Source organism: Pagrus major, chromosome 20, assembly GCF_040436345.1.
Source record: "Pagrus major chromosome 20, Pma_NU_1.0".
NCBI classification, from domain to species: Eukaryota; Metazoa; Chordata; class Actinopteri; order Spariformes; family Sparidae; genus Pagrus; species Pagrus major.
Genome location: NC_133234.1, coordinates 7,725,665 through 7,739,480, shown reverse-complemented (window position 1 = coordinate 7,739,480; position 13,816 = coordinate 7,725,665). Strand labels below are relative to the sequence as shown.

At 42.5% G+C, this 13,816-nt stretch overlaps 1 protein-coding gene across 2 annotated transcripts; it reads right to left on the bottom strand.

Annotated features, from left to right (window-relative positions):
• Positions 1-2,571: 2,571 nt before the first annotated feature.
• Positions 2,572-13,169, bottom strand: sstr2a (somatostatin receptor 2a). 2 transcript variants are annotated; one of them, XM_073490125.1, is made up of 4 exons: positions 12,883-13,169; positions 8,194-8,789; positions 6,710-7,035; positions 2,572-4,890 (listed from the first exon to the last, which is right to left on the bottom strand). In XM_073490125.1, the coding sequence occupies exons 2-4, from the start codon at positions 8,579-8,581 to the stop codon at positions 4,459-4,461; spliced, it is 1,146 nt and encodes a 381-aa protein (XP_073346226.1). In that variant the 5' UTR covers positions 8,582-8,789; positions 12,883-13,169; the 3' UTR covers positions 2,572-4,458. The 2 variants fall into 2 exon arrangements, with proteins under 2 accessions (XP_073346226.1, XP_073346225.1); XM_073490124.1 differs by lacking the exon at positions 12,883-13,169 and adding an exon at positions 12,222-12,678.
• Positions 13,170-13,816: the final 647 nt, after the last annotated feature.

The window sequence follows — 13,816 nt, the reverse complement described above, 5'->3', positions numbered from 1 at the left end:
GTGACACATTGTGTGAACGGGGTTTTTGTATTTGCATTTCATTTCTGTGCTTTATATACATCATATGGAGCTGTACTGTGCCTCAACGCATGCCTATAAATGTGCGCCAGCATGTGAGTGAAGATGGGACTGACACTGCTACACATACTACTGCTACTATAGTGACAGCCCAGAGACAATGTCATGACAAATTATACGCTGTGTGGTCAACTACCTGTGTGTGTGTGTGTGTGTGTGTGTGTGTGTGTGTGTGTGTGTGTGTGTGTGTGTGTGAGTGAGTGTGTGTGTGGCTACAGGTAATTATTTTCTGCAGTAACCTCTCAGGACAAGCCCTGTCTGGCTCCTCATCTCTTTTGACTGCACTGACTGATGGCTCCTGACTTGACTGATACACTGGGACCAAGTGAATCCGTCAATGCAGCATATGGTGGGTGACCTTATTACTATAGAGGCTTTGCAGCTGTTTGACAAATCTCCCAGCAACCAGGTGTGGCTCCATCATGGAGGTCCATCGGAAAAGTCACTGTGCACAAACAGCCTGATAGCTAAAACGGAAATAGAGGTCTACCACGGACATGGGCTCATTCAGTCAGCATTAATGGAGTGATAAGCTTTCCAAATTGATAAAGGTCTTTGTTGTAGCTCCTTTGGCTCATACTTACCAAGGAAGCTGTAGCTTAATGGAGTCAGCCCAATTATCTACTATCTCTTACTGGTATTGTTTTAGCAAGCAAATTAACCAGCAAGCTAGTTTCTAAAAGTCGAAAATGATGTCAAATGGGGTAAGTTTGGGTTACCGCACATATCATCAATGGAGCCGTCCTAGTATAGATCATATTTAACAATGAATAAATGTTCCAATTCACAGCAATAGACCATTGCCATAGGTCAGACTCAGGTGGGAGGCTCAAATGCCTGGGCTAATGTTATGCTGCCGTGTTCTGGGTTGCAAGTTGTATAAAAGGAAATCATTGAATCATTATCATTTCACCACTTCCTGATTGATCAGCAACTGAAAAGACTATTAATATTGACAATCCATGAGGACATCAGGCAATACTTTAAAGTAAAACTACATATTTGCGAACCCATTAGCTTCGATAAAACGGGAGCGTGCCTATGTTCCCACAGCCCTATGTTCCTACCCTAACCACTTCCCCTCACCTAACCCTAACCACTTCCCCTTCCCTAAACCTAACCCTTCCCTTTCTCTAACCCTAACCCTAACCTTTTCCCCTTCCCAAACCCCAAATTCTTAGAAAACAAACCATTGGGCTGTGGGAACATAGGGATGACCTTGATAAAACAGGTGACGTTAGCATTCAACCCCCCTAGCGAGCATTACCGTTCGATTACATCCAGTGCGTTTCACTTCCATGTTTATAGTACTGTATGTGTCCAAGATGTGTGTTAATATTTTAGACTTAATTTCTGCCTTTCTTATCATATTGTGTAACACTATTATACAGTAATGTTTGCTAGGAAGTGGTTGAATGCTAATGTTAGCTGGTGTCTCACGGAAGCTAAAAGGGAATGAAATATATAGTTCTGTCTTGAAATATTGACCAATGTTCCTTTGTCCTCTGGGTTTTCACTATCACTTGTCTTCAGTTGCTAATCAGTCAGGAGATAGTGAAACAATTTGTCAGATACCAACAGCATTGGCAACATTTGAGCTACCCACCTTGAGCGTAATGTCTATGACTGATAGCTGCTAGCAGCTCTTTGGCTGAGCTTGAGCTCAATGCTAACATCAGCATGCTAACATGCACACAATGCATGCACATATTAAGAAGGTAGGTATGTTTACTGTGTGCACCGTCTTTACTAAGGTTGTTAGCATGCTAACATCCTCTAACAAGCACCAAACACAAAGTACAGCTGAAGCTAGCCTGACTGCGCCGATTTGAGGTGGCATTCTCCTCCCTTTCTATATCTGCATTTAACTGTTCAGGATACTCTACAGGAAATAACAACAATTATGCTACCTCCAAGCCAGCAAGCTAGCCTGCAGGCTGAAAATGACAAGGTACCCTAAAATGGGTGCTAACGTTTCGCACTGAAACAATTTAGCTACCATTTCTTTGCAGGGATTTGCAGCAATTTTAATGTCAGTATGCAGAACGTTTTTTTTCCCTACACCAGAACAAGAATTGGTGCAGCCAGACCTTTCTCCAGTGCTGGCATGGTGTGCCTACAGAACATCATTAGTTTAGCAGGTAGTCGATTTACCACAAAAGCAGTAAATGTAAAACATCATAAAATATTGAACAAATTAAAATTTTGACCTCATGGAAAGTTATGGGATCAGTTATTTCAGTTAATTCGTTGGAGACCATGAATATGGCTAAAACAACAAACACGTGAAGCTCTACGATGTTCCGCTGATTGATTTTTTCATTAATCAATATGGTTTTGACATCACCATTAATCACAAGGAATTAAACTTACAGGGTTACGAGGAGTACAGGGTTACTGTGAATTGTATACACTTAACTCTAGCTGCCTGGTTGTTTTACACTGTTCATTCGGTGTATTGAATGCCACTGAGAGAAGCGAGATGAGTCCAGGTCACGTAAATAGTATGCTTTATGTGTTGTTTGATATACAGTTAAATGAGAATACAATTAATTAACAATAAGTGGCCTAGGTGGGAATGTTATACGGCCTGTTTAAATATACTATGCTAGATTAATTTTTGAGTATGTATAGGGCTGAGTTCAAGCTCAATTGAGGTATTAATTTAGCTCTTTAAAGGGGTACTCCACCAATTTTACACATATAGTTCAGTTTACTCATCATGAGGTTTACTATTCAGCCCCAAAACAAAACAGTTTAATAGTATTGTCTGTTGCTCTGGGAGGAGCGCTCATAAGTCTGATAAAATAACCTCTGATGATGCTTCGAGACTACAATGGTATAACAGGAGGTCTGTGTTACCAGCTAAGAGTTGGGAGCCTCTGATGGGAAGTGTAGGATCCAAATTTGGGATTTCTTGGCTCCTGCTGCTTCGATTTAGACCATTTAACAGTCCGTTTCTTGTGAATCCCCCCAAAGTACAAAAGAAAATCACTGGAGTACACTTTCCTACTACAATCTCTCAAGTTTTGTATTCATGTGTTGTTTTCTTATAGATACAATGCATACACAAGCATTAGTTGGTTGAATCTCCTCTCTGTGTCTCCTTATCCCCCTCTCTCCCTCCCTCTGTGACGACATGACACACTTCCCTGCCTTCTGCGAAAGTTAGCCGTTTTTTGCAAGCACACGCTGGCTGAAGTAGATGTGAACATGAACTCAGGAGGTAATCTTACATCGGCAAAACACAGCACTTTACAAGTAGAAACGGGCTCCTTACAATGGCACTGCTGGCACAGGGAGCAACTATTAAGACCAGAATACAATGAAGTGTAAAGTATATGTGATGGTTTTTACAAACATGATTAAAGAGCTGTTTTTGATGCATTACAACAATACAGTTTTTACAGCAGGGATTGCCTTTGAAATCTCTTCAGTCATTCATTATAGAACACGGAGTCGTCCACGTGCGAAACTTTCCCCCAGAGATTGACAGGATATCATTTTGTATTTACAAGTCAAGCTGTTTTAAAGCGAGCAAGGTCAGAGCGACTGCAGAGAGGTTTCCCTATCCTTCCACTTAATCAATAATCCAGGATGTTAAAATCAGAGTTTATGCATCAATGCACCTCCTCTCGCCGAGACGCCAGCTAGAGAGTGGAAAGGGCATTCTTCCTTTGCCTGAAAATAAGACGTCATGTTAGGAGGGCATTGCCTTTTTGTTGCCCTGTTATGTAAGAGCAGACCAATCAGCTGGTATGAATAAAACATGAGCACGGAACAATTCAGGGTTGTGGTTTGTTGATTTTTTCTCTACAGACTCACAGTGCTTGGCTGTTTTCGCTGACATGTTCGGGCAGTTTCTTCAGCAGTATTTCCACATTCAGAAAAATCCATGGATGAGCCAGCCCTGATATTCTCCAGTGGGTCCAAAGCAATTCACTCTCCAAGCCTCGTCTTGGTTTTATTTTGGATCAGTCTGCATTCTGTCTGACAACTCTATAGAAACCTGAAGCTGGCAAGCATGAACAGCCTATTTAAGTTTGATTTCGACATCACTTGTCTCTACAATGTTGGAATCACTCCAGTCAAGACACATTTTTGCTCCTCCTCAGGGCAAACCAGCTCAAGTTGCCTCATTAACCCAAATATCAAGAAGTTGGTGCTGGAGTCAGTGTACTTTCCCTGACCTCTGGAAACCCTTAGGAAATTGTTTATTTTTCACTTAGACTTTGTTCATGTGTTGACGTCCATGAGCAGCATTCATTACATCATCCTCCTGCCCCCGCATCTCTGAACAGGGGTCACTAGCAGTGCACTGGCGACCCATTAGTCTGAAGGCCCCGTGCACCGCTGGATGTGACTGCCGCTGTTTCGCCCTCAGATGCTCGTCTGCAGCTCGCCGTTGAGCAGGGCGGCGTTGTGAGTCTCCAAGTTGGCGTTGATTATCGCAGCATTGTTAGCCATCCTGCTCCTGTCCGCCCTGCTGTCGCTGCGCTCTATCTCGTCCAGGCCCGCCACCTTTTTCAGGCACAGAACGTTCTGAAAGCTCTTCTTGAAGTTGTCCGACAGGAAGGCGTACAAGATGGGGTTGGCGCAGCTGTTGGCGTAGCCGAGCACCACTACAAAGTCAAAGGTGCTCTTCACGGCAGAGGTCGGGTTGATGGAGCCGGTGACGGAGGTGACGTTGAAGATGTAGAAAGGCAGCCAGCAGAGGACGAACACCGCCACCACGATGGACACCATGCGTGTCACCTTACGCTCAGAGCGCTTGCGCTTGGTGGAACCCACTCGTATGCCACTCGATTTAACCTGGGAGAGGAATGAACTGTCAGTGGTGTAAAATCTCCCAAATATAAAAGCACTGTAAGGGATTACCCTTAGGCACACATACTGCTCTATATGTAAGGGAACATTAAAATCTTTGCCAAGAGTTAAATGAAAAGATTGATACCACTCTAATATCTGCCTTGTAGAGTTATCTTAACTTAGCATAGTCTGAAAACGGACAGGCTGGCTCCGTCCAAAGGTAAAAAAAAAAATCCAATACCAAATTGAAGTGCAAAAACAAACGATAAAATGTGTAGATTAGTGAGCATTAGACATGCTGATGCTAAGCTTAGCTAAACAGCCGCTGGCCATAGCCTTATAGTCCTTATAGAGGACAGGTACTGTATACTCATCTAAGTCTTGGCAAGAAAGCAAATAAGTGTACAGTAAGTACATACGTTTCCCACACAGACTTTACTTAGGCAGGCCGCCAAGCTATATTTTAACTGGAGACCCATCTTAGCATTTTTTACTTTTATTTTTTTTTATCCATCGATTAACAAGTGGACAATCTGCCCCTCGCTTTCCCCCTCCTGTCTACTGACATTCACACATGCTCTACAGAGAAAAACAGAGAGACAGAGAGATGTTCTCTGGTATTACATCCCTTCTACACATACTGATGTGATGTGAACTCTTTTATTGGATCTAGGCCCACTAATGCTGTTGTTTTGTACAAGCGTCTAATTGCATGTGGTTTTTGCAGTGTCATTCAGAACCATGCTGGCATCGATCGACTACATAATTGACAATCTTCCTCCCCAGGGGGGTATAAAATCTAAAACGCAAGGTGTGTGTTTTCCGCATTCTGTGGGAAACACTGAACTATCCCTTTTTCGAACCAAGGGCACAGATTTAAAAATGTTTTTCATTAACATGCTTTTAAGGCTTGAATGTTAGAACTGTAACCAATCATTAAATGCCAGCTGGCTAACAGCCTTGTTTCAGAGTCAGGGGGAATCAAAACATTTCAGTCAGTCAGGAATTTAAAAGATTCACAAAAGGAAGTTTGCTTTAAAATCATATATGGGTGCCAGCACCTAATGAATGCATTTAGCTAGAATAGTGCATCATGCGTTATTATTTACAATTTCATCTAGCTCTTAGTTATCAGACAGTACCATTGGATAATAGCTTAATTGAGCTGCAAGGTATCAAATGAATAATTGCCAATGTAATATGTGTGAAAGCACATCTAACATAATCAACAAAAACAATATGATTAATCCAAACAAAATAGTTAAAATGAGTCTTTCCCTTTGCTTTTATTTCTGGGCTGGCTTTCTAGTTTAATAAATGCTTGTTGTTTGTTTTTCTGGACAAAATTATCCTGCAGGATCCGCTGCCTTTTCTTTTTCAATCTATTTATTTGTGGAGCAACTTGCCAACCCTCCAGATTCTCCTGAGACTCCTATTTTTCAATGCCCCCTTCTCCCCTATCCACCCGACTCCACATTTCTTCCACAAAATTACTCCATAAATTCACTAGAATGCAGGAAAACAGTCTGTGAAATTAACAATTTTCTTTGGGAAGACCTGCAGATACCCTGAATAGGTTTGGTCTCCCGTTTCAGGCTAGTGCTGATCGACCATACAAATTAATCACCGACCATGGTTATTGAGTTGGCTTTTCACCGTGAATGCTTTAAAGTGGTGAAATTGGCTGCTGAAAATTCCTTGGGGATTGAGAAGTGATTACCCCGACCCCCGCTGTGGGTAATGTGACAGAAAGCCAACTCATAAAATGCACCCACTGATTGACATGTTGGCTGCCCGGTAGAGGGTAGAGGCAGGCTCTTACCTTGACTATAATGAGCAGGTAGCAAAGACATATGACTGCCAGTGGCAGGAAGAATCCAATGAAGAAGGTGTAGAATATGAAAGCTTTGTAATAGACATCCTGGGGCTCCGGCCACACGATCCCACATACTGGAACCTTGTTCAGGCCACTGAAGATCATAGTGGGAAGGATGACCAACAGCGACACACCCCATACTGTCAGGTTAATAAGCTTGGCAATGCGGGGCTTCCGCCATCTTGTGGATTTAATAGGGTGGACGACAGCCAAGTATCGATCAATGCTCATCACCATCAGACAGAAGATGCTAGTGAACTGATTAAGGGAGTCTGGGAGGAGGAAGAGGAGAGAGAGCGGAGGAATGGAGAAGGTAAGGTGAGGATATCTATTAAGCAGCAGTAAAAGTAAATGTGTGTTTCCTTCATTAAAACAGGAGACACATTAAGTGTAATATAGGCTGTCAGTAAGACAGCTAGGGTGACGAACACTGTTCGAAAATACAGCCAGGAGACAGTTAGCTTAGCTTAGCATAAAGAGAGGAAACATGGTGAAATGGCTATGTCCAAAGTTTAAAAAAAAAATCCATCTACCAGCATCTGTGAAGCTCACCAATTAAAGTGACAACTTTTTTAAAAAAAGGTACAATTTGTTAATAAATCTTAATGTTAATTCAAAATTTAGTGCTGGTAGACTGATTTTGTTTTTTTTACCTTTGAACTGCAGAGCTAGGCTAGCATTTCCTACTGCTCCCAGTCTTTTCCTAAGCTAAGCTTATGTATCTCTGCATTATATCAGATGGACAAATAAAATCTTCTAATCTAACTTTTGGCAAAAAAGTGAATCTCAAACTATTCCTTTCATACAAATACATTTCAAAGATGTTGGAAAAAAACAACATTTTAATTTGAGAAAGAAAAGTTCACCTGAAAATGAAAATTCAGTGATTATCTACTCGGCCCCATTAAGATGGAAACTCAGGTCAGGTTTTGTAGTCCACAAAACATTTATGGAGCTTCACAGCAAAACAGCGTTGCAGCATTCTCCTAAACAACTGTGGCAGATAGGGACTTTTTTTAAAATGTAAAAAAACACCTAACACAAAATAAAAAATGGCTCCATACAGCTCATCCTGTGTAATCCAAGTCTCTGGAAGCCCAGAGATCCCAAATTGATGGGTGCCCAAGCTCTATTTGGGATCTTCTGGTTTCTAGAAACTTGGATTACACAGGACAAGCTGTATGGAGCCATTTTATGTTTTATTTTTTTATTTTTTGTGTGTGAAGATCCAGGAATGTTTTTTGGATTACACAACTTCAACTTAGGGGTGAAGAGACAAAAAATGAACTTAGATTTTTGGGTGAACTTTACCTTTAACATTTCAAGTAGAGTTTTATAAAGGTTTTCTTTAAACAGCAACTATAGCAGACAAAAGTGTTTCTTCGCCCAGTAAAACTAAGTGCACCATTAGGCGTCTGCTCGACACTTACCTACAGTCATGATCACCCTGCAAAGCACCTCTCCAAAGGGCCAGTGCACCAGTGCCAGCTGCAGGGCGATAAACGGCAGGCTCATCATGCACAGAACATCTGCCACAGCCAGGTTCAGGATGTAGATGTTGGTCACCGTCTTCATTTTGGCGTAGCGAAGGATAACATATATGACCAAGGTGTTGCCGCAGAGCCCCACGGCGCATACCATGAAGTAGATGAAGGTGATGACCACCGAGCTGGTCTTGTCCTGGTGACGCTCCCTGGTCTCTGTGACGTTCAGGTCCAGGTCCGACTCATTCCCTTGGATGTAGCTGTCGTACAGGAGGGGCTCTGGGATGGAGATGTTGGGGGAAGTGGGGAGAAAGGGCCACTGATCCAAGGCCATGATGGCTGAGAGGGGTTTAGGGAACCTAAAGCGTCTGAAGAGTGCGAGGTGGTAAGTTCTAAGAAAACCCTTGGGTACTGGGAATTAGAGACTTTGGGGTGTTGGGGTCAGGGCTCCTGGGGATTAGGATGACTGGGGATTTTCATTAACGAGGATCCTCAAGAATCACATCCCAGCAGTAGAGAAACAGCAAAAGAGCAAGATAGATCTGCAGAATGAGACAACAGAATGAAAGAACAGTAAATATGGCTGTGGAACAGTATTTCCTTTGGCAAATAATAAGAATAGTCTGTCAAGATCCATGGCAACAGTTACAAGGTTATATTACATAACTGCTTTCACACCTTCAGTCAGAGTAACATGTCATATATTGTCTCCCAACAATAATCCAGATATTTTTCCTCTCCTTGATTATCCTCAACACTCTATTCCCTTCACAGCAAGCATTTGGCAGAGAAATAGAGGAGATGTCCAAATCCACCCGAGTCCACATTTTGCATGATGCGCAGCTCTCTAAATATAACTTTTGATCATTATCTCCTTCATTTGAGAAACACAGCAGAGAAAGACACAAGAACTGAGAGAGTCATAGGTGAGACGCAAACCCAAAAATATTTAGTTTTTTGGTTGTTCCTCAGCCAGCAACCACCAGGATATCAGACAATACTTAACCCAAACACACAAAACTGACATTGATTTGCACTTTTGCGTGGAGAAAGGTACCTATATAAAATTTGACAAAATTGCGCAGGCTTGGGTGACTCAAACATTCATCACAACATCCAATATATAGCCATATTTAGATACAATCTCATAATCTTAGCTGGATCTCATCTGGTTTTATTACTGGTTTAGTTACGTTGGATGCCGTCCCTATGGGGAGGCTCTAAAGGCCAATTAACAAATACTCAGCATACTATGTCTTTCCAACAAAACTCGTGCTGACGTCTGCAAGATGTATATGTGCAAGTGGTGTTGATGACATATATCATGTGACGATAGAAGGAAATCTTTTCTTTCACGTCGTTTATTTCGTTCGTGTTACGTGTCACAAATCGACTCTTTACAGAAATCGTTTTTTGTTATTTGTGTTCTTCCACACGGCATGGATGCAGGCAAGAAATATGCGTGAAGGCAACGCAAAACAAACATGGTGGACACAAAACAGGGTGATTCCAGGACATGGACACCAACCAGCCTAGTCAAAACCAGGACCCCATGCCTAAGGGAGTGGCTTCTGCTCTCACAAACTTGTCAAACTTTGATACTTTGGGTATGAAAGTTTGACATGTGATCTTGGTATAAATCAACCTATATCAGGATATTAGATTTTGGTCACATCACCCAGCCCTAGGTCTTATGGAGCCCTTTTCTCGTTTTCCTACTCAGTCCAGAATATAAACCCACCTAATGTTAAACTAAACCCACAGTCCAGTTCAGGACTGTGCATATGTGAGTGTCAGTGAGCGTGCCTCCCCCACGTATGCATATATGTAAAAAGGTACGCCTGAGCGAGAGAACGGCGAGGGCACTGTGCTGCCGAAGACAAATGTTTATTCAATTGATCTCGGGGACAAACAGCTCTGACACTGTGGCAGGATCACTCACTCTCCCACCTGCAGTGACAGCAGCTGGGGACAATAGTCCAGTTCCTGCTTTCATAATTCACCTGAATTGCATGTGATCGTCACATGTGGGTCGTCTTTGGACAGTCCGCTTTGTGCTAATGAGGTGTTGAGAGAAAAGGTTTGGTACAATTACTTGTTAACACAGAGGGATGATACACTTGTGTGTGTGGTGAACGTGCGTGCATGCAAGTGTTTGACTACTGAGGATTCTTGTCATTTTTTAGTGTTTTTCCTTGATAAATTTATTATTTCATAAAATGCTAAAAACCAACCCAAATGCCCATCAGTAATTACCAGAGCCAAAAGGGATGCCTTTAAACTATTTTGTCTGCCTGTCAGACTAAAAACCCCAAAGGTTTTTGAGTTTTTAAAACAAAAACAATCTTTCTGTGACAATAATTGCCGCTGATAGGATTTGTTAACCAGTTTCAGCAATGTTGAGTCTTGCCAATACGATCCCTATTGAGGCCAATCACCTCTAAAGCACCGGAGGTTCATCTACTGTCACATGGCTGCACACACTAACCATCAGTTTGTTCCATATTGAGTGCCTGACTCAGAGAGCTGCAATGGAGGCAGTCTCTAATATCTGCAATGGAACTTTGCCAGCCTAAAACATTTAAGATTTTAAAGGGCTGTCTACCAGCTGTTTTAGTTTTCTCGACCGTGCGAGAGGAATAACACGGCAGGCACACTGTATTCTCTTAATCAATCTTAATATCACTGTGAATATGGTCAAATTAAAAAAAATATCATTCTTTAGATTTAACTGCTGGTTGATTTGGCAGCATCTGTGGTATTAGCAGGAATGGCGGACCCTGCCACTGAAAAATGTAAAACTACTATACTTTATATATTAACTGAATTAAATGACATTGAATGATTCATTCTGAAATGAATGCTGACGATAAATATTATAAGAAATAGAACGTGATTTGATAAAAAATCTTAAGGATTGTTACTTAAAGTGCAAAATCCACAAATACAACCTGTATCAGCCTTTACAAAGAGATGTCACTGGAGCTCCATTATGGACATGTGTGCTTGTGTGTGTGCGTGAGTGAGAGCGCTGCGGGGAAAAGTGTGCAGAAGAGCAGTCAGCTCTAATGATACATCCACTAATGAAAGGATTTACATTGTTATTTGCTAGCAGGAGGCGTAGACTTATTACTGTATGAGTGTCAGTATTGTTGGGTATCTTGTAGTTTAATTATAAAGCAGGGTAATTGTATTAATACGTGCAAAGGGGGATTTAGTGGTCTATTAAAACTCTCACAAAGGAAGAACATCTAACAGGCTACTTGGGACTAACAAAACAATATAAAATGCCCGGTGGATGTCATGAGCTGTATTTCAGCTCACTTCTGACTGTGTGAAAAGATGAAGTGATGCCAGGGGAAGAAGATTGGCTCCATGCAGCCTCACACTCACCTGCTGGCAGTACGTGACAAATGTCCAGCTCAACAGGAGACTCATTTAATTCACAGAGAGGTGGAAATTCTCATCCAATAGTGGGCAGGTTGGGTTATCTTTCTTCTCAAGGGCACTGAGACATAAAATGGCTGCTGTAGGCATCAAACCTTTGACCTCTTAATTGAAAGACGGACCCCGTGACATCCCCTCTGGCCAGTTCCTTCCCTTGGACTCGTATAATTGCACGTTTCTCCAGTTGAGTTGCACCTGTTTCAGTTTTATTTTATATGCTGAGCTGATGGACCAACAAATCTACAGAAACTGATCTTAGAATGCGCGTAAAAACACGTTTTCTATGGTTACATTTTATGTGGCAAACCGCTGTGCCACGATTTGGCACGATTTCATGATATATTTGATAAAAATGTAACTTTTAACAGACAAGTAGAGCTGTATATTTAAGGATTTCACTACAGCGCGCAAAAGCATGCCAAAGTCCACACAGAAATACCCATGGATGAGGACAAATTTATTAAGCTCCACTCAAAATAACCACTACATTTTTCTTTCTCAATATTTCCCCCTAAAGCATCACTTACTTTTAAACAGAAAACTTCGCCCCTCACATCAAGTCCATCGTGGCAAGGTGTCCGTCAACACAGAACACGGAGTCCGGCCGCTCCGAAGCGGCGCTGACCTGCTGGACAGCTGCATCCCGCCAGCCTCTCCATCCACCTGCTCTCCCAGGGTTACGCACGACGCTGGCGAACAAGCGCCCACTCGCCACCTTCACCAGAGCCGGTGATTAAACTATCAGCGTCTCTCAGGTCATTTTCTACCTCCAAGAAATATTCCGCGTTTGTGAACCGTAAGTTTGGCGGACCGCGTCTTTACAAACGCCGTAGCGCGCTCACAGTGCGCTGCATCCAGCCGGTCTTGGCACCGAAGCCTGCGCGACAAGTCGGTCAGAGCGGCAGGACGCACGACTGCACCGGAGAGAGACAGAGACAGGGGGAGAGAAAAAGAGAGAGAGAGACAGATAGAGAGAAGGAGAGAGAGAGAAACAGAGAGAGGGTGAGGGAGAGAGAAGCGCGTCACCTTATGTGCGTCGGTGTCCTGCAGATTGCTGATTTTGAGTCACGTATAGCAGTTGGCTCTTTCCCTGGTGCCTTGTATCATAAAGATTACAGTGTTCCACATCATTCTGTTGTATCAAGATAAAACCAAGTGTGTATGTAGAATATTTAATGTTGCACTTACTTGAACTTATCAGTGACAAATTGTTGTTTTCATTGGACCTCCAGAAACATTGAGATTCTTGCAGAGAAGATGCAGAAAAAAGGAAACATAAACCCAAAGCTGCAACACAGACTGATGCCGCAATCAGACTTGTCTCCGTCCAAATCCATCAGCTTCCAGCATTGCAATTATTTCAAGTGGTATCCAGGCCTTCCATGAGCTGCTCTCAATCAATGGTGCTGATTCTCCTCGGTGACAGTGATGACACTCAGATCTGGAGCATGAGGCCGATCAAACAGTCCCTCTTCCGTCCTTTATAAAGGAGGAGTTATCAAGCAAGTGCAGATGGCGGGTATCTTCCATGACCTCTCTCAGCGGAGAGCTTCATGAGAAAATGTCCTGCCACTTCTCTCGACTTAGGAACACAAAAGTGCTGCTATTATTACCGTGGATGTTGTGGTTCTATCAAAGATTAATAGCTCTATTTACAGTATGTCCAAAATCATCGGAGGGACAGAAGTTGCTCAAAAAAGGGAAGCTCAGTAAAAGAAGGGTTTGCGGAAGCCTTGTGTCTTCACTTATTCTGTGTGGAAATTCAAATCCATGTAGTTTGCAGTCAGGTGTGTGTTTGCTGTGCAGTGGTTCGAGGTCAACAAGTTCTCTGGGTGAGTTCACTTTTGTGTGTGTCACTGAAGCACACAGTCAAACTGCAGGCCTTTCACTTTGAAATGATCGGCAAGGTCACAGTGGGTAGAGACATAAATAGTTTTGCAGCATGTTAACACTATTTTAGCTCGTGCTAAAAGTTAGATGAGGAGACTAATGTCACTCTCATATATGTACACTAAATATGAAGCTGACTGACCAGCCAACAGCTGATAACAACGAGAAATGGGGAAACAGCTAACCTGGCTCTGTCCAGTAGCTGAGCTGGGTCTGTGGACTGTGTCTGTGT